The sequence below is a fragment of the Oreochromis aureus genome, linkage group 6 (assembly GCF_013358895.1).
Source record: "Oreochromis aureus strain Israel breed Guangdong linkage group 6, ZZ_aureus, whole genome shotgun sequence".
Taxonomy (NCBI): Eukaryota; Metazoa; Chordata; class Actinopteri; order Cichliformes; family Cichlidae; genus Oreochromis; species Oreochromis aureus.
This window is the reverse complement of record NC_052947.1, coordinates 24,242,812-24,260,933: the sequence shown is the minus strand read 5'-3', so window position 1 is coordinate 24,260,933 and position 18,122 is coordinate 24,242,812. Positions and strand designations below refer to the sequence as shown.

Genomic DNA, 18,122 nt, shown 5'->3' with positions numbered 1-18,122 from the left:
TGTTAGAAAAACAGGCTTAAGCCATCCTTAAATACAGCTGCTTTATTTTTCTCCTCATACAAGTTGTGGCTTTAAAAATTCTCACCTATATTAATTCTTATAGGTATTTTTTTTCTTTTGCATCATACTCTTTTAAAGGCCCATAAAAATTCAACAAATATGCTGCAAACTTACAGCATATTTGTTCTACCAACAGCTTAATTCAGTTAAACAGCTTGTTCCTCAAAGATTAAATTCAAATAATCTAAAATAACTCAGTTTTATTTTATATTGCATTCGGTCCTGTGATTCTTATGCTCAATGCAATTTTTAGCAAGAACATTCACATTTTAAGTTTTTATTCGTAGTAGTAGTAGTAGCCCCTCATAAATAAAACTGAGTTAAATTGAAAATGAGGCTTTGTGTGAGGATTTGATTATTCAAGCAAGAAAAAAAAATACTTTGTACAAATGGGGGGAAAAAACATCACTGTTTCAAAGCTAAACTGAGCTTCCTGCAGTCCAGACCTTTAATCTGTTGTTGAAGTATAATAAATGATGAAAACCACAAAGGAGGCCCAGCACTGCTCCTATATCGAGCAAGGGAAACATTTGGACTGTAAAACTGCAACAACTGGTGCCTTCAGTTACTGTTAAAGGAAAGGTCATGTAACACTGAGGTAAACATGGCTCCTATTTCAATTTGTTGGTGACTTTCAAAACTGAGCATATAGCAATTTTTTTAAAACATAACAATACAAACTTGTATGTTGTCTGTATGCTATTTCTTTTTTTTTTTAAATTGCGTTCTGGTTTTGTTTATATTCTACTCAGCGTCCTAATTGTTTCTGTGAACCATAAACATTTTTCTGTACATGAAAGTTTTGCTGGTTTAGTCTTCACACCACCTGAGTGTGAGCCGAGTTGACACCAGCTCAGCCTTCAGTGAGAAGCATACAGTACCAAACTAACTCATAGCCTAGCACAAGAGGTCAAAGTACCAGAGAAATAAAAAAAAAACTCTTAAATACAGCAGCTTTATTTTCCTCTCGTACAAGTTTTGGTTTTAATCATTCTCACCTATAATAATTCTTGAGTATTTTACAAATATGCTGCGAACTTACAGTATATCTGTTCTACCTTGTTCCTTGAAGCAATTGCACATCTACACCACCAATTAAATTAAAATAATATAAACATATATATGAAAATAACTTTAATTTTTATTTAGTTTTGCATTCTGTCTGGTATTGATATGCTCAATGCAATTTTTACCAAGAAGTTTCACATTTTAAATTTTCATTATAAGTAGTAGTAATTTGGCATTTAGCTAAGGTCAGTGTTTCTACTCGTTATATGAGGCGATACCTGGATCCTACAGAGCTTGCACAGATAATCCAGCTCCTCCAGGATGGCACATCGATATGTGCCACTGCAAGAAGGTTTGCATGGAGCCAATTACATGGGAAATCTTGGAATAATCATCTGGTAAGGCTCTGGGGCCGCATTTCAACCACAATGAACATCGAAGAAGGACTCCTCCGCAGCTGCCTTGCTTCCTGCATCCACTAAATGGATGCAGGAAGCAAGGAAACAGGTGTGGGAGGAGAAGGGCATATTGGCCCACAGAAAGTAGAGCGACTGAGCTAACTGGGAGACTATTCCGAACAACCTGTAACCTATTTTTCACCGTTCCTGCCAACTGCTCAGACTAACAAAACTGACGGGTTAAACTTTGTTTACAAAGGAGATTATCAGGTGATTCTGATGCTGAATCTAATTATTAGCAGAGCAAGAACATTCACATTTCAATTTATTATTATTACTGGTATTGTTATTGGTTTTGCATTTAGCTAAGGTCAGTGTTTCCACTGGTTATATGAGGCAATACCTGGACCCTTCAGAGGTTGCACAGCTAGTCCAGCTCCTCTAGGATGGCACATCCGGGGCGATCGTGGCTCAAGAGTTGGGAGTCCGCCTTGTAATCGGAAGGTTGCCGGTTCGAGCCCCGGCTTGGACAGTCTCGGTCGTTGTGTCCTTGGGCAAGACATTTCACCCGTTGCCTACTGGTGGTGGTCAGAGGGCCCAGTGGCGCCAGTGTCCGGCAGCCTCGCCTCTGTCAGTGTGCCCCAGGGTGGCTGTGGCTACAATGTAGCTTGCCATCACCAGTGTGTGAATGTGTGTGTGAATGGGTGGATGACTGGATATGTAAAGCGCTTTGGGGTCCTTAGGGACTATTAAAGCGCTATATAAATACAGGTCATTTACCATCAATATGAGCCATCGCAAGAAGGTTTGCTGTGTCTCCTAGCACAGTCTCAAGAGGATGAAGCAGACACTAGGGGACACGCAGTTACTCTAGGTGAGCTGGACAGGGCCGTAGAAGGTCCTTAACCGATCAGTAGGATGGATATCTCCTCCCTTATGCAAGGAGGAAGAAAATGAGAGCTGCCAGCAGGCCACTGGTGTGAATGTGTCTGACCAATCAATCAAAAACAGACTTCATGAGGGTGGCCTGAGGGCCCAATCTCCTCTAGCAGGCCGTGCTGGCTGCCTGGCACCATGGAGCCTGATCGGCATTTACTCATGCACTATTATCTCCTTAAAATAGAGAAAGTAGAAATGTTTTGGGGCCATTTATTCAGAAAGCAAATGAATATTTTCAATTTTATGTCAGTTCAGTGAAGCTAAATGTAATTGCTTTGAAGATAGATGACAGATGACGGCCACTCATATTTTTTTAGCATGTTTAATTTTAGTGGTAATGCTCTTGACAGACATGGCTTCTTCATCAACACTTAGTGACATTTGTGACCACGTCAGTCTTCCTTTAATAGATCCATACTACTTTGGACTATGTCCAAAATGGTCTTCATTCCACTCTCAGTGAATAGCTTCTCCGATAGGTTGAGATCATCGGGCATTATGTTGCTCAAGGACAGATCAATAGTCTTAGTTCCTGGGGCGAGCGCTGGATCTGGGCAAAACCCTGCAAGAAGACATTTGTAAATAAAGTTCATTCATGTGAGAAAGAATAAATTTGATTAATCTATGAACTTATCAAACATGGCGGTTACAAAAATATAAAGAGTATAAAGATAATATTAGACTGAAGAAGTAATATTCAGTTCAACTGCAGTTTCTAAGCTTTCTTATTATATAAAGGTTCATACCTTTTTCTGAATCCAAGATAGCAGGGGATTCTAGGTTCAGACACTCTGCCTGCTTTGTAAACTCTTCCAGCTCAGCAGCAGACACTTTAACTCTCCTACCTGAGAGACAGAAAAAGTGTTAGCACGGGGCCTACGCAGTGACACCAAGTAAATAAAGAGATTAAAACACAAAGAAACGACTGCTGTTGCTACTTCAGGACCTGGAACACTTGCTGTAATTGAAGGAACCATGATATTGAAGGAGAATTTGTGGCCATGAGCACATGAGCAAGGCCACCTCTGAATGGCTTTTAAAATCCGTTCATGCTTGAAAATCCAATCCAGTGCGGCTGAATTGAAGGGATTCTACATAGTAGAGTTTTGAAAAATTCTTCCACAGCAATGCGAAAGACTCATTGCCAATCACTGCAAATGCTTGATTTCAGTTCTTGCTAACCAGTTGTTAGATTTAGAGACAATTACAGTTTCACACAGTAAATGAAATATTTCTTTAAGAACTGTGTTTTGTATTTGCTTGGGTTATCTTTGTCAAATATACAAATTTATTTGACGATCTGAAACATGTAAGTGTGACTAGTACACAAAATAGAGAGAAACCAGGAAGGGGGCAAATACATTCATATCACTGCACTGTATCTCTTTAGATGCTTTATTCTTTTTAAATTTGTTTTCTGAAAAAATGCCTTTAATGGGCAACTATTATTTGTAACTGGTATTTCAAAGGGCAGTGTTTGGATTTGATTCATTAAAGCAGGGGAAACCACTGTTCAATGATTAATCATTGTTTTAACTTGGAAATTAGTCACCACCATCTCTTTCAGCTTTAATAAATTAAATGCATGAAGTTGGACCATAAAAAATGCTTAAGTACTTTGACATTACAGTATTTAAGTGTGTCATTGTTCTTACTCAGGAGCTGGAGAGCTTTGACTGCGGTTCTTCCAATGGTGTTATTTGAGTAGATAACAAGGCAGTCAGGACAGCCAGTATTCAGCAGGACAGCAGAATATTGGTAATTGTGCACTGTGGACAGATGACAGATGATGGCCACGCTTCATATCCTTTTAGCAGTGGTAAGGGTAAAGGTGCAGTGTGCAAATACACACCAATCGATATAATGAAAGTGTTGTGGCAATGCTAGGCACAAAGTCTAAATCTGGTCATCCAAATGTTTGTTCCCTCAGTAATACTCACCCATATTGAGAGTGTTGTTAACCAAAGTCATGTTGGTTTTCAATGTGAAGCACATGCCCATCCTTTTAGAAGATAAAATTAGAGAGATTTCTAAATTCGGATTATTTGAAAACAGTATCAGTTCAGGCAAGGCTTTATCATTTTTATTACATTTTTTGAATTTGAAGATTATTGAATGTATTAGCCTCGTTGGCAGCAGTGATGTTCATCCAGGCGGTCTCCACAAGCATCTTCGTCAGCGTTTTGGATCCAGGTATGCCTGTGCTCTCTGCTATTTGTGTCCATTTTCCCACCAGCTGAAACAGATGGTGTATAATATACAGGGGGTAAAATAAGTATTGAAAACATCACCAAATTTCTCAGTACATGTATTTCTAAAGGTGCTATTGACATAAAATTCTCACCAGATGTCAGTAACAATCCAGCCAGTCCACACATGCAAAGAAATCAAACCATAGATATTATGTGTAATAATGAGAAATGAAAGGAGGAAAAAGTATTGAACACGCTTACTGAAATTGTGTTTAATACTTCATGCAAAAGCTTTTGTTGGTAATGACAACTTCAAGACGCCCCCTACCCGCAGACATCGCTCAGGTGTGATTTTGGTTCATTCTTCCACACCAACGGTCTTCAAATCCTGTGTTTGGATCATCGTCTTGCTGAAAGGTCCGTCCGCGTTTCATCTTCAACATCCTGGTAGATGCTAGCAGAACATTTTTCCATTCATCTTCCTCTATTTATATGAAAGATGCCAGTGCCACATGACGAAAAACAGCCCCATACTGTGATGTTCCCAACTCCAAACTTCACTGCTGGTATAGTGTTTTTGGTGTGGTATGCAGTGCCTTTGACTTGCAGACATGGCGTGTATTATAGCATCAGTTCAGTTTTGGTCTCAACTGACCAGAGTATATTCTGCCAGTATTTCTTGTCTAAATGTTGTTCAGCAAACTTTAAACGTGCTTTAGCATGCTTTTTCTTCAGCAATGGAGTCTTGTATGGTGAGGGTGCATACAGGCCATGGCAGATGAGCTGATTCCACGTCTTTTTGTAGCTCTTCGCAAGTGCTCCTTTGCTTTTGGAGAACTCTTCTGATAATTCTTTTCACTCCCCTGTCTGAAAACTGGCGGGGAGCAGCTGGTTCTGGCCGCTTTATGGTGAAATTATGTTCTGTCCTGCCCCAACAGTGCTCACTGGAACCTTCAGTAGTTTAATTCTTCCATGACCAATGCCATCAATTTGTTTTGCAACAATAAGATTATGAAGGTCTTAAGGGACCTCATTGGTTTTATCCATCATGAGATGTTTCTTGTGTGACCCCTTCCTTCTTCTTCTTCTTCTTGTAAGTGTGATTGGCAGTTGGCAAACAACTGCATGGTGCATTGCCACCACCACTGGTATGGAGTGTGGACAGGATTAAAAAAATAAATTAAATTAAATTTTAAAAAAAAATTTTTTTTAAAAACAACCACTTCATATCCTTCCAAACAATCTTCCTTCTCTCAAAAACTGAAACAAAGCCTGATAACTTTTATTCCTCAACTCCTTTTGTAATAACTTAATAAGATCCAATTTCATGTTAATGTTACTGAGACTTAGGACCAGTTGTCTCCTCTCTACCTTATACTTCCGACACTGCAAAATAACATGCTCCAAAGTTTCCTCCTCTCCACAACAATCACATTTCCCTGAATTATGTTTCCGAATCAAGAATAGTGTAGAATTCAATCCTGTATGTCCAAATCTCAGTCTTGACACCACCCCCCCTCTCCTACTCCTTACTGTGGCTCTCCTTACTCCCACCCCGCTTTGAATTTTATATAACCACCTTCCCCACCTTTCTTCTACCCACTGTTTCTGCCATCTACCCCTCATTTCTAGCTTAATAATACTCTTAACTTCCGCCTGATCAAAACTCACTGCCAGATCAACTATCCTATGATTAGTGGCTTCCTTTGCTAACCTTTCCTCTGCTTCATTCCCCCATACCCCATAGTGAGCTGGGACCCATACACACACTACTGACAGACCCATCATATGTATTCTGAAAAGAGTTTGCTGAATCTCTATTAAAATATCTGATCTACCTTCCAAATGACCTTTCTGTCGACTGACCAAGGCTGCTCTTGAATCTGAACAAATAATTGCTTTCAACGGCCTCAACTCTTCCACCCACTGAACCGCTAATAGAATTGCTATCATTTCTCCTGTAAACACAGACAATCCATCATTAATTCTTTCCTAATTTCTACCATAAAGTCCAGAATTACTACTGCTACCCCCACTTGACTAGCTGGATTCTTTGAAGCATCTGTATATACTTGCACATACCCACAATACTGTTCAATGTAACCCTGAACTGAATTTCTGGTGCAATAAAGCAAAATCTACAGTTGCTTCAGGAAGTATCTGTGGAGGGATTGCAGGCCATAGCACTCGCTGACATATGTCTAACTGATCTAATTTAAGTTCTCTAGCTCTTCCCCCCACCACCCATCCAAAGCTCTTTAACTCCCTCCTGCCTTTCTCCCAGCAAGGTTTAAGTACTTCTAGTGTAGGGTGATCCTTCCCCTGACCCTGTAAGTTTGCCCAATAAGTCAATCTAAGCTGTTCCCTCCTCAGCCCTAGTGCCATTTCCTCCATCTCCACCTGCAAGGTTACAGTAGGAGTTTGTGTGACACCTTGGTAATGAGACATCTTTTTATAGGCCATCAGTTAGAATAGAACCAAGTGATATTAATTTGCACTAGGGGGCAGGATTGCTTTCTAATTGCTGATAGATTTCAGCTGGTGTCATGACATTCCATGCCTTTTTGCACCTTCCCTTCATGTGTTCAATAGTTTTACTTGTGTCATCTTATTATTACACATAGCTTAATTTATGGATATCGATGGTTTGATTTCTTTGCATGTGTGGACTGGATGGGTGGTTACCCACATCTGGTGTAAATTTCATGTAAATTTGGTGACGTGTTCAAAACCTATTTTACTCAGTGTGTATGTGCAGAAAGTGATAAGTGAAAGGTGAGATAAGAGAGAGTCTGACCTGATTTCCGTGGATTTCACGAAGCTGGATTAGATTCTCACAGCTTGTCACAGGAGCTGAGTGTCCAAGAGACAGAAGACCAAGCACAGCTACAGCAACGTGAACAAACTCCATCATGGCTCATCTGCTGATAGTGTGGCTTCAGACTTTGAAGTGTGTTCTAGACATACGAGACTCAGCCCAGTTTAGGTGAAGTATTGCTCAATTGTTTACTTATGTGTTGTAATTGTACTTAAAAGAACATAACAGAAATATTTACTCTGTGGCAGTACAGTCAGGGGGGTTATTTAAATGTGTTGCGGCAATGTCACCTAAGGGAATTTCACCCCTAGGAAATAAAAAGATTGAAAATGTAACAAATTAAATTAAAAGCTACCTGGGTTTGAAAACACATCCTGGCAAGAGAGATGGATTCAATGATAAAAAGAACACTTTATTGAAAGTAATACAATAAAAAGTTAAATGGAATGGAAAGACTGTCTTTCAGCCTAATAGTGTCCTCAAATCAGTGCCAAGAAATGTCTTGATGAATGCTCAATCATCCAGGTAAGTAAATCCCAAATTGTTGATTCTGTTCATCTGGACATGTTTTTATAAACCAAGGAACTGACCTCACAGCCCATTGCTCATTCAGTGGGCTAGTTTCATGCAAATGTGTTTATAAGCAGGGGTGCGCATAAGTGGTCCGCAGGTGCGCATTTGCTGTCAAAATAAAAGACGCGCACCAGATAAGAAGTTGCAAAACACATTTGCGTACATAAGATGTTCTGGAGGAGGACAGACATTTGTTCAGAACTCTTAAAGATGTCGAAGAAGAAGGCTCCGTAAGCAGTTACTTTGGTGTTCCTCCACAGCAAGATAAGATAAGATAACCTTTATTAGATTATTTATTAAATTTGTTTTGTCACAGCAGAGAGTGGACAGTGTAAAAGTTATATAGCAAAAATTAGAATACAATACGAATAATATACTGTACAGAATAGAATAGAATAAAATAAAATACTATATACAGTAGAATAAAATAGAATAAAATATACAATAGGATAAAAATAGAATACAAATGCTTAATACAACTGAGTAAAAATACAACTTTGTCAGAAAGGAGTATTGCACTTAGTCTTATTGCACATGTGTGGATGTGTGTGTTTGATCAGCTGCAAAAGTCTTTGTTGTGGAGTCTGACAGCAGTGGGGAGGAAAGACCTGCGAAATCTCTCCATCCCACATCGTGGGTGCCGCAGTCTCCCACTGAAGGAGCTGCTCAGTGCTGTCAGAGTCTCCTGCATGGGGTGGGAGATGTTGTCCAACAGGGATGACAGCTTAGCCACCATTCTCCTGTCACTCACCACCTCCACTGGGTCCAGAGGGCATCCCAGAACAGAGCTGGCCCTTCTGATCAGCCTGTTCAGTCTCTTCCTGTCCACGGCAGAGATGTTGCCACCCCAGCAGACCACACCATAAAAGATGGCTGAGGCCACCACAGAGTCATAGAAGGTCTTCAAGAGTGGGCCCTTCACTCCAAAGTGAAGGTGAGAAAGTCCAAAATCCAGGTAGTGAGGTGATGGTCCACTCCTGAGTTCTCCAGCTTGTCCTTCAGGACTGTGGGAAGAATGGTGTTGAAGGCACTGGAGAAATCAAAGAACATGATTCTCACAGTGCTCCCAGCGGTCTCCAGGTGAGAGAGGGAACGATGTAGGAGGTGAATGACGGCATCATCCGCTCCAATGCCAGGCTGGTAGGCAAACTGAAATGGGTCCAATGATGAGCTCACCAGGCGCCGAAGCTGAGCCAGGACCAGCCGCTCCAGGGTCTTCATCAGGTGGGATGTCAGAGCCACCGGCCTGTAGCTGTTTAGGTCCTTGGGGTCATTAGCGCGTATTCTCGGAAATTCCAAGAATACGCGCTTCTTTTGCGGTTCAGCCTCCTTCTGACATTTCTTTGGAGGTGGAGGAACACCAAGGAATAAGTCTGAATTAGCGGGCCTGCTGAAGCGCAGACCCAACATTATTTGGTCATTCAAGCCGGAGTCCAACAAATGGCTTTCCACCAAGGAGGGGGAGACGACACACCAAAGTTTGCTAGCAGCCAGGACGTCTGGGATGCCTGAGGAAAGCCCTGAATGAGCACGAGTGAGTGAGTACGGACCAGATGTGGTCTGTGGCGCTGATTGTTGTCTTGTAATGGGAAATAAACTGAGTAAGACTGCCTTGAAAGGTGATTAAATATATTGCAAAGTATTCACCGGGCAGCACATAGTATGCAGATCATTGAAGAAAGAAAAGAAGTGAAATGTGCACAAAGCAGATGAAAAAGTGAGTGTGAATGTGCCTGACGTCACTGTGTGTGCGCGCTCCAGAGGAGTGTGAAAGTGTGTGAAGCGGTCTCCAGCTGGGGAAGAGGGTGACTGTGCAGGTCACCAGCTACCCTAGTGGACACAAAAGAAATAAAATTTGCATTGTTGATGAAAATAAGCAACAATAATATGAAGAGTGTTTGGTGTCTCTCAGCCTAAAAACAACTACCATCTCACTTTCTGTTTTAAGTTCAAAAACCACAGAGAGGAGAAGTGTGTTGTTTAAGCAGTGATGAGAATGTCTCTCAGAGTGTCACTTGCAGGTGAAGAGCTGGATCAATTTTCCACATGCAGCAGTTGGAAGAAAATTATAGGTTAAAAATCATTAGAAACACTCAGACCGAGTTTTTGGCCGAATTGTGTTTACAGCTTAACTCCCATGTGTTTCTCACCCTGAGAAAGCAAGCTCCCTGAAGACAAGAAATGCAGTTGCAAAGAGCAACAACATGGCAGTCCAAGACACAACAGCAGAGAGACCCAGCAAGCACCAGCAGTGTGGACAAACGGCATCAGAGAGAGAAAACCCATCACTTTGACTGGATGGAGACACGTTGCCAGCAAGCTGCAACTTCACTGTGTGTGAAGAGGACCTGTGAAAAGACTGTCTGAGTTGACATTTGCCACGTTTGGAGTTAAATGGCAATGAAAGAGACAGTGGGAGAATACACAGGATGAAGCTGAAAAGAAGAACTACCATTGGACTGTTGAAGTGGGAGAGGAGAGCAGGTGAGGACACAGGAATGCTGTTGTTTAGAGTGGGAAATCAAATTTGGGTTAGCAAACCTTGGAAAAAGGAAACTGACTGCGTTAAGTGGGTAAATTGAGAAGGAGTCTGGACTACAAAATGAGAGAGGTACATAAAATCACACAAACAGAAAATGCATTAACCCTACTAACACATATATACACATAGAATGAAACTCATGAAGACCAGACAGCATCTTAAGCATGTGTTTCTGTTTATCATCTTGTCCAGTTCACTTAGTAAGATGAAAAGTGATACATAGACTAGTGGACTAGTATTGTTTTGGGGAAAGATGATTGCATTATAGCTGGGGGGGAAACAGAATGCTGATGAGGGGTCTTGAATGAGTGAGACTGATAGGGTGTTGGGGAGTAACGGAATACATGTACCGCCGTTGCGTATTTAAAATACAAAATATGAGTCACTGTATTCCGTTACAGTTACCGTTTAAAAAGGTGGTATTCAGAATACAGTTACTTTGTTGAAATGAATGGATTACACGGTGGTATTTTCCTGTTTCATAAGGTTATGTCCTCTCTCTTTTTGGTTTGAACGCCGGTGGAAACCCAAACAAAACACGCATTAAGAGGCTCTAATGTCTGTGTCTCAATCTCGCGGCCCATGTCACGCCTACTTGCGGCAAGGCAAGGCAAGTTTATTTATATAGCACAATTCAACAGCAAGGTGATTCAAAGTGCTTTACAGAGACATTAAAAAACAAAAACAAATAAAAAGCATGATTTAAAATGGAAAACAAGAAAGGAACAGTAGATAAAATCAGTAGTTAAAATGTAAGTTTTGAAATTTAAGCTTAAAAGTAAAACAGTGCAGATTTGGTGCTTTATTCAAATGCAGCTGAGAACAGGTGAGTCTTCAACCTGGATTTAAATAAACTGAGTGTTTCAGCTTATCTGAGGCTTTCTGGGAGTTTGTTCCAGTTATATGGAGCATAAAAGCTGAATGCAGCTTCTCCATGTCTGGTTCTGACTCTGGGAACTGATAAAAAACAGGATCCAGATGACCTGAGGGATCTGGAAGGTTCATACTGGGTCAGGAGGTCACTGATGTATTTTGGTCCTAAACCATTCAGAGCTTTATAGACCAGCATCAGAACTTGGAAAGTCTATCCTCTGACGGACAGGCAGCCAGTGTAAAGACCTCAGAGCTGGACTGATGTGGTCCACTTTTTGGTCTTAGTGAGGCCTCGAGCTGTAGTTGTCTGACTGATTTATTTATTTTTTTTAGGTAGACCTGTAAAGATGCTGTTACAGTAATCAAGCCTACTAAAGATGAATGCATGGACTAGTTTTTCCAGGTCCTGTTGAGACATCAGATCTTTTATCCTTGAAATATTCTTGAGGTGATAGTAAGCTGACTTTGTTATTGTCTTAATGTGTTTTCCTAAGTTTAGGTCTGCGTCCATCACTACACCCAAATTTCTCGCCTGGGTGGTGGTTTTTAGGTGTATAGATTGAAGTTCTCTGGCGACCTGTAATCGTCTTTCTTTGGCTCCAAATTACTTCAGTTTTGTTTTTGTTTAGCTGGAGAAAATTGTGGCACAACCAGTCATTAATTTCCTCAATGCATTTACCAAGAGCCTGTACAGGGCCTCGGTCTCCTGGTGACATTGTAATATATATTTGTGTGTCATCTGCATAGCTGTGATAGTTTATTTTGTTGTTCTTTATAATCTGTGCCAGTGGGAGCATGTAAATGTTAAACAGAAGAGGTCCCAAGATGGAACCTTGGGGAACTCCACATGTGATACTTGTCTGCTCAGATGTGAAGTTACCTATTGATACAAAGTATTTCCTGTTTTCTAAGTATGTTTTGAACCAGTTTAGTACAGTTCCTGAAAGACCTGCCCAACTAAGACTGACATTTTTCCACTGTCTGTATTCAGACATATGTCATTAAACACTTTGGTCAGAGCAGCTTCAGTGCTGTGGTTCTGTCTAAAACCTGACTGGAAGGCATAACAACAGTTATTCTGTGTTAAGAAGTAATTGAGCTGTTGAGAAACTGCTTTTTCAATGATCTTACTTAAAAATGGGAGATTTGAGATTGCCCTGTAGTTGTTCATTTGTGTCTTGTCAAGATTGTCCTTTTTCCGTATTTGTTTAATTACAGCAGTTTTTAGTGGTTCTGGAAACACACCTGACATTAAAGAAAGGTTGGCAATCTGTAACAGGTCTGACTCCAAAGTCTTTGAGACCTTTTTGAAAAAACTTGTTGGCAGGACATCTAAACAGCAAGAGGAGTTCAGTTGACCTAAGATGTCCTTCAGGTCCTTGCTGTTAATAGGGTGAAACTGTTTCATGGTGTTTAAACTGTTTTTCCGTGGACACAGTACATATCCTGAATCTGCTGTTGATGTACCAATTGCTTGTCTAGTCTTTTGGATTTTGTCTGTGAAGAATTTGGCAAAGTCATTGCAGGCCATGGTCGAATGAAGTTCAGCTGCCACTGACACAGGAGGGTTTGTTAGCCTGTCAACTGTAGCAAATAAGATCCAAGCATTATGACTGTTTTTGGTGATGATGTCAGAGAAGTAGGACCTCCTTGCATTCCTCAGTTGTAAATTATAATTCTGAAGTTTCTCTTTATATATGTCATAATGAACATGGAGGTTTGTTTTTCTCCATCTGCGCTCAGCTTTCTGACACTCTTTTTTTTTCATTTTTCACCAGTGTGGAGGTTCTCCATGGAGACTTCTTCCTTCCAGAGATAACCTTCACCTTAATGGGAGCAATAGTGTCCATAACATTTAACATTTTAGCATTGAAGCTATTGACGACCTCATTGACTGAGCCTCTGGACAGGCCAGGTGTTAATGGGAAGACCTGGTTAAAGATCTAACTATTGTTTTCAGTCATTATGCGGCCCGCATAATGACGTGAAGAAATATTTTTAAAAAATTATTCACAAAAATTATTTAATATGAAGGCAATAGGCAGAGTGTAACAGACATAGCCCTAAAGAATGTAGCCTCATTGGCAGTGTAGTCCATGCTGCAGGGAGAATGGACTGCCATACCCGTTATGTGTCTGTGAGCGTGAGGGAGAGAGAAAAAGTCGGAAAGTACGATTTTTCTTTTTTGAAATGACGTCATATTGCTGGCACTAAAACTTAATGCGAGAGATTCTGCTATCAGCAATAAACATGGGGAACTGACTGGACTGGTAAAAGTTGACAAAAGTTGACTGACTTGACATCAACATGTAAGGTTGCACCTCCACCTTAGTTTGGACAAAGGGGTGGATGGATGTATGGATGTATGTCTTTTGTTGCAGGAACAACAAGGCCAGAGGCCTCTGTCAGACTTTACACATGAGTGTGTGGGCCCTGCAAATTTAACCTTTTAGCTGTAATTTTTCTGGGTTACTGGGTTTATGCGTGCAGGAAACTGTGTTTATAGGCTATATGTGGATTAGGCTATTACACTGTGTTATTGGGAAAATGGTGAATATTACAGTGGGAAAATGAGCATACAGTGTGAGACACATACTGTGTTGAAACCAGTATTGCTTCTTTTACAGCAGAGTGTTAACTTTATGACCTATTACAGCACCTCTGGAGTCTGTTGACCTAGGCCTGACCTCCAGGATGCTTCTGCTAACGTTTGTTTTCTCTCTAAGAGTGCTTGTAAAGGATTCAGCACAGACAGACAAGTGACAGAAGAAAAGCAAGAGATGCAGTGATTACAGAATGGTTTAATGTTGGGCTCATTATTTGACAACTATTGAGCTCATAGACATAAAATAAGTGGAGTGACAAACTTAAGGAAAGTCACTGATTACAATGTGGAATGAACACATGGGATGATCCATGATTTGAGGCGAATTATGGTGATAGTAGTGGTTTAATGATTTGGAGAAAATTGCATTGACACTTGTCTCTGTGGTGCTGAATACTTTATTACTTTTATGATACAGTTGTTTGCAAATGTGAAGTTTGTTCCAGCTTATAGGATTTGTCTTCTAGAATATAGGGGATCCAGGTGGAGCTGGGAGTTAAACAAGCTTAACATTTAACCGCCGGCTAATGTTTTTTCTTTAACGCAGGGTTACAGGTTTGGAGTAGAGCTACTCCAAGGGAAAAGCCCTTGGGAATTTTTAAGAGAGAATGTGTAGCCTTCTCGTGCATGTCTCATTGAGTGGAGTTGACATATGGCAAGGACCATGTGGCAAAAGAGGGTTTTCTGGGGAGCTCTCATGTTTGAAATTGCAAGTGTCATGAGGTGAAGTAACTGAGGAGATCGTCCACAAGATAGAAGCTGAGGCCAGGAGAGAGGCTTCAAGAGGACCAGTGAGGAGCAGAGATCACCTCCAGCACAGCTGACAACCCACAGAGGGCTGTGCCACTTGATCGAGAGGGGATTGTGGACAACAGTGAAATCCAGAAGAAAGACATTCAACGTTGACGTTGAGGAGGACAACTAGGGTGTAAGACTTGCTCTGCCCTAAATCTTCAGCGGCGTTGGAACGGGAAACTGAAGGATGAAGGGAGCGTGCCAAGCTCCAATCGACAGCGCACAGAGGGATTTCACCGATGGAATTGTGGTTCTGTGAACAGCACAGACACCAGCAGACTGGGAATGACTGACAGCAGTTTCCAAAGGGTGAATGACCACCTAATATTGTGTCACTGTGACATGCGTACTTTGGCACTCTGAAGAGGGTCTTTCCTTTGTGTCATTTGCATCATGAATACTTCTTCAAGCTGGCTGAAATTTTGAGCCATGGGCCAGCCAGGAGGGAGAAGAGCACAACAGCCATAAAACAAAATAACTGGATCCAATTTACTTCAAAAAAGATTTTCTGCAGAGATGAAAGGACAGTAGAGGAGTTGTAAATGCAGATGATATGCCAGGTGGCTTTGTTCCCCCCCACAGAAAGAATGCTTGAAGAAGATTTGGGGGTTGATGGAGGCCATAAAAAAGGGGGCTGCTGACCAGGCCCAAAGCTTTGAAGACAGCCGGAAGCCACATGGACAAACAACAAAACCAACTGGTGTGTTTGAATGCCCATTTCTACATACATTTAGACAAGGAAACATCTGGAAGAGACACTTATGGAGCACTGTAAATGAAGCCTACACTGAAACTGTCAAACACAAGGGTGCATAACTGTAAATTTAAGTTCAAAATGACAAACAGGAGGGACTGTTGGGTTGAAATTGTTAAATGTTGCCATTATTGTACTTAAATTTGTAAGCCTTGGTTTCAAACTGCATGATCAATGACATTCAGAGAGCCACTCACTCACATGCACATACATACATACATACATACATACACACACTCACACGCACATACATACACACACACACACACACACTCACGCACGCATACACACACACACACACACACGCACACACGTACGTTCGTACATGCATACACACACACACTCAGTGCCTTAGTTTTATGACACACCATAGGGGATTTTTACAATGGGTGTTTGTGTAAACTGTGTGTCACAGAATAAAAGGCTGCAGGGGAGGCTGGTTCTTTGGAGTGGTCTGAGACCGAGGACAGAGGTGCTGCTCTGAGATGCTCCCCTTGCTAGCATGTAAAAACCGGTTAAAGTGTTCTGTCTTGCTTTGTTCACGGGAATAAGTCTGAACTAGCGGGCCTGCTGAAGCACAGACCCAACAGTAACAGCGTTACAAAATAAAAACTCTAAAATTTATTTCAAGGCTAAAACCCTGAATACGTGTGCATATATAAACACACATCCACACATTAAAAGACCCAAGATAAAATAAAACACACAGGCCAAAGAGTGTTAGACAATTACGTTGTTGTCACCTGAGCTGAATAGCCCGAGATTCACCCGCATGCTCTGGCACAACAACTCCTTAAGGGAATCGTGGAACAGCACTTCCTATGAGACTTGAATGGGAAGCCTTCCTGCCTCCCCAGGAAAACTCCAGGCAACTTCACAAGGAAACAGTTCATCTTAGGCAATCTGCCAGAAGCAGAGTACTGTAGGCTACCACTATGATTGACACACTGTATGCAAACTTAACTTTAAATTTGGCCCAAATTCCAGAAGGCATCAAACATTGGCTGCCAATGAAGACGGAACCCAGAGCGAGAAGGAGAAACATAGCAGAGAGAGTAACCCCCACATTTGCATTGTCAGCCCAACATAACCAACCCAATATAACCAAGTGTGCATTTGCCATTGGCACTGGGAGCACAACAGGCTTGCTTTTCAAAATTCAACAGACTGAGGAAGATAATAGACCTTGGAATGCTGTCCCACCGTGGAACGTGTGGCAGCCTGCCAAAACTGAGCTGGCCCACAGAAGACTCTGAAGAAAATGTCACGACGGACATGTCGCACCCAATCCAAGTCTCCCATAGGGGCAATGGTATAAACGCCTCTTTACCTCGAGGCGCTCACAACACCTGTTCCATATGTTGCAGATGTCTGACCTTTGGCATTGTGGACCCAAAGGTAGACCAACTGACCTACCTGCAAACGTGTAGCATGGACCAGCTGGTGATGGTGCTCCCAGCGACCAGGAGCTGCTGACAACCATTTACAAGGCCCCTCAAAAGCCACATTCAGCCTGGCTTGGTGCTCCGCCACCCAATTCTGTACTTCTTCACGCACAGGATCCTGAGGCTGGCCCAGAAGGAAGTCAAAGTCATAGGTTCCCAACCAAATATCAAAAAGATTGGTGACTGATGGAATGTGTTGTTTCAGCATAAGAGGACAGAGGTTACACAAGAAAATGTGAAAGGTTCTTTTGAACATATCATGGATGGTATTTGGTAGTCCGAGACTTTGGTTCAAGTCGCACAACTTGTGAATCAGAGAACTCTCAAAGTTCCTCTCTTGACGAGAGGATATGGCTATGGAGGCGAAACTAAAAACATTACTGTATGGAGAGAATCTAAGCTACAGTAGAAGCCCAATGATCCCAAGTAGGGAGAGCAACAGTGTACATGCAGAAAACATGAATCATAACCAGGACATTTATAAGCCGTTACAGGAGAGCACAAGCACTGCGTTCAGTGGTTTGTTTGTTTTTTTCAGTGCATAAAAAGTTAGTTTTAGTAGTTGTGTAAGAGATGAATCAAAATATTGGTTGTTTCCTAAGTGCCTTTTTAAATTAATAAAAAATGCCATACACAGTGGGGATCCGAAGGGGATCCTATTCTACGGGTAGATGACAAGTAAAAACATTTGTATAGAGCAGTTTTATAAAAGTTAGTAAGCTAGTGCGTTTGACTGAAGGGTACTGTTTCACACAGTCATTGTTGTGAATCTAATTGGGATGCAAAGGCAAAAAACAATCTTTATTTAAAACATATCTGTGTAAGTTAAAGCATATTAAAAATTGATATTAGATTCTTGCACAGTTAATCAAAGGCCCTGACTGTCCAACCATCAGCAGACTGAGCCCAACCAGAGCAACATGAACAAACTTTATCATGGTTTGTTGATTGGGTCTTTAGTACATGGTGCATTAAAGTGACAAACCTAATTTACTCATGTGTTATGATCTTTTCTTCTTAAAGCACGTTCATATTGTCAGTTTTATGTCAATTCAATCAAATCTAAATTATACTGATGACACAGAACAAATTGCCACAGAGGAAAAAACAGTCATGCTTC

General features: G+C 41.2%; 1 protein-coding gene across 1 annotated transcript; it reads right to left on the bottom strand.

The window, feature by feature from the left end:
• Positions 1 to 2,708: 2,708 nt before the first annotated feature.
• Positions 2,709 to 7,555, bottom strand: LOC116325994. The gene is made up of 6 exons (XM_031747081.2): positions 7,395 to 7,555; positions 4,496 to 4,641; positions 4,346 to 4,407; positions 4,061 to 4,174; positions 3,152 to 3,250; positions 2,709 to 2,967 (listed from the first exon to the last, which is right to left on the bottom strand). The coding sequence occupies exons 1-6, from the start codon at positions 7,509 to 7,511 to the stop codon at positions 2,798 to 2,800; spliced, it is 708 nt and encodes a 235-aa protein (XP_031602941.1). The 5' UTR covers positions 7,512 to 7,555; the 3' UTR covers positions 2,709 to 2,797.
• Between the last annotated feature and the right edge of the window lie 10,567 nt (positions 7,556 to 18,122).

Bases quoted from the DNA above. Each gene is read 5' to 3' on its own strand.
- LOC116325994 (XM_031747081.2), bottom strand. From the start codon at position 7,511: ATGATGGAGTTTGTTCACGTTGCTGTAGCTGTGCTTGGTCTTCTGTCT. The intron at 4,175-4,345 runs GTGAGTATTACT...ATCTGTCCACAG, and splicing joins TAACAACACTCTCAATATGG to TGCACAATTACCAATATTCT. The intron at 2,968-3,151 runs GTATGAACCTTT...GTCTTCTTGCAG, and splicing joins TATCTTGGATTCAGAAAAAG to GGTTTTGCCCAGATCCAGCG.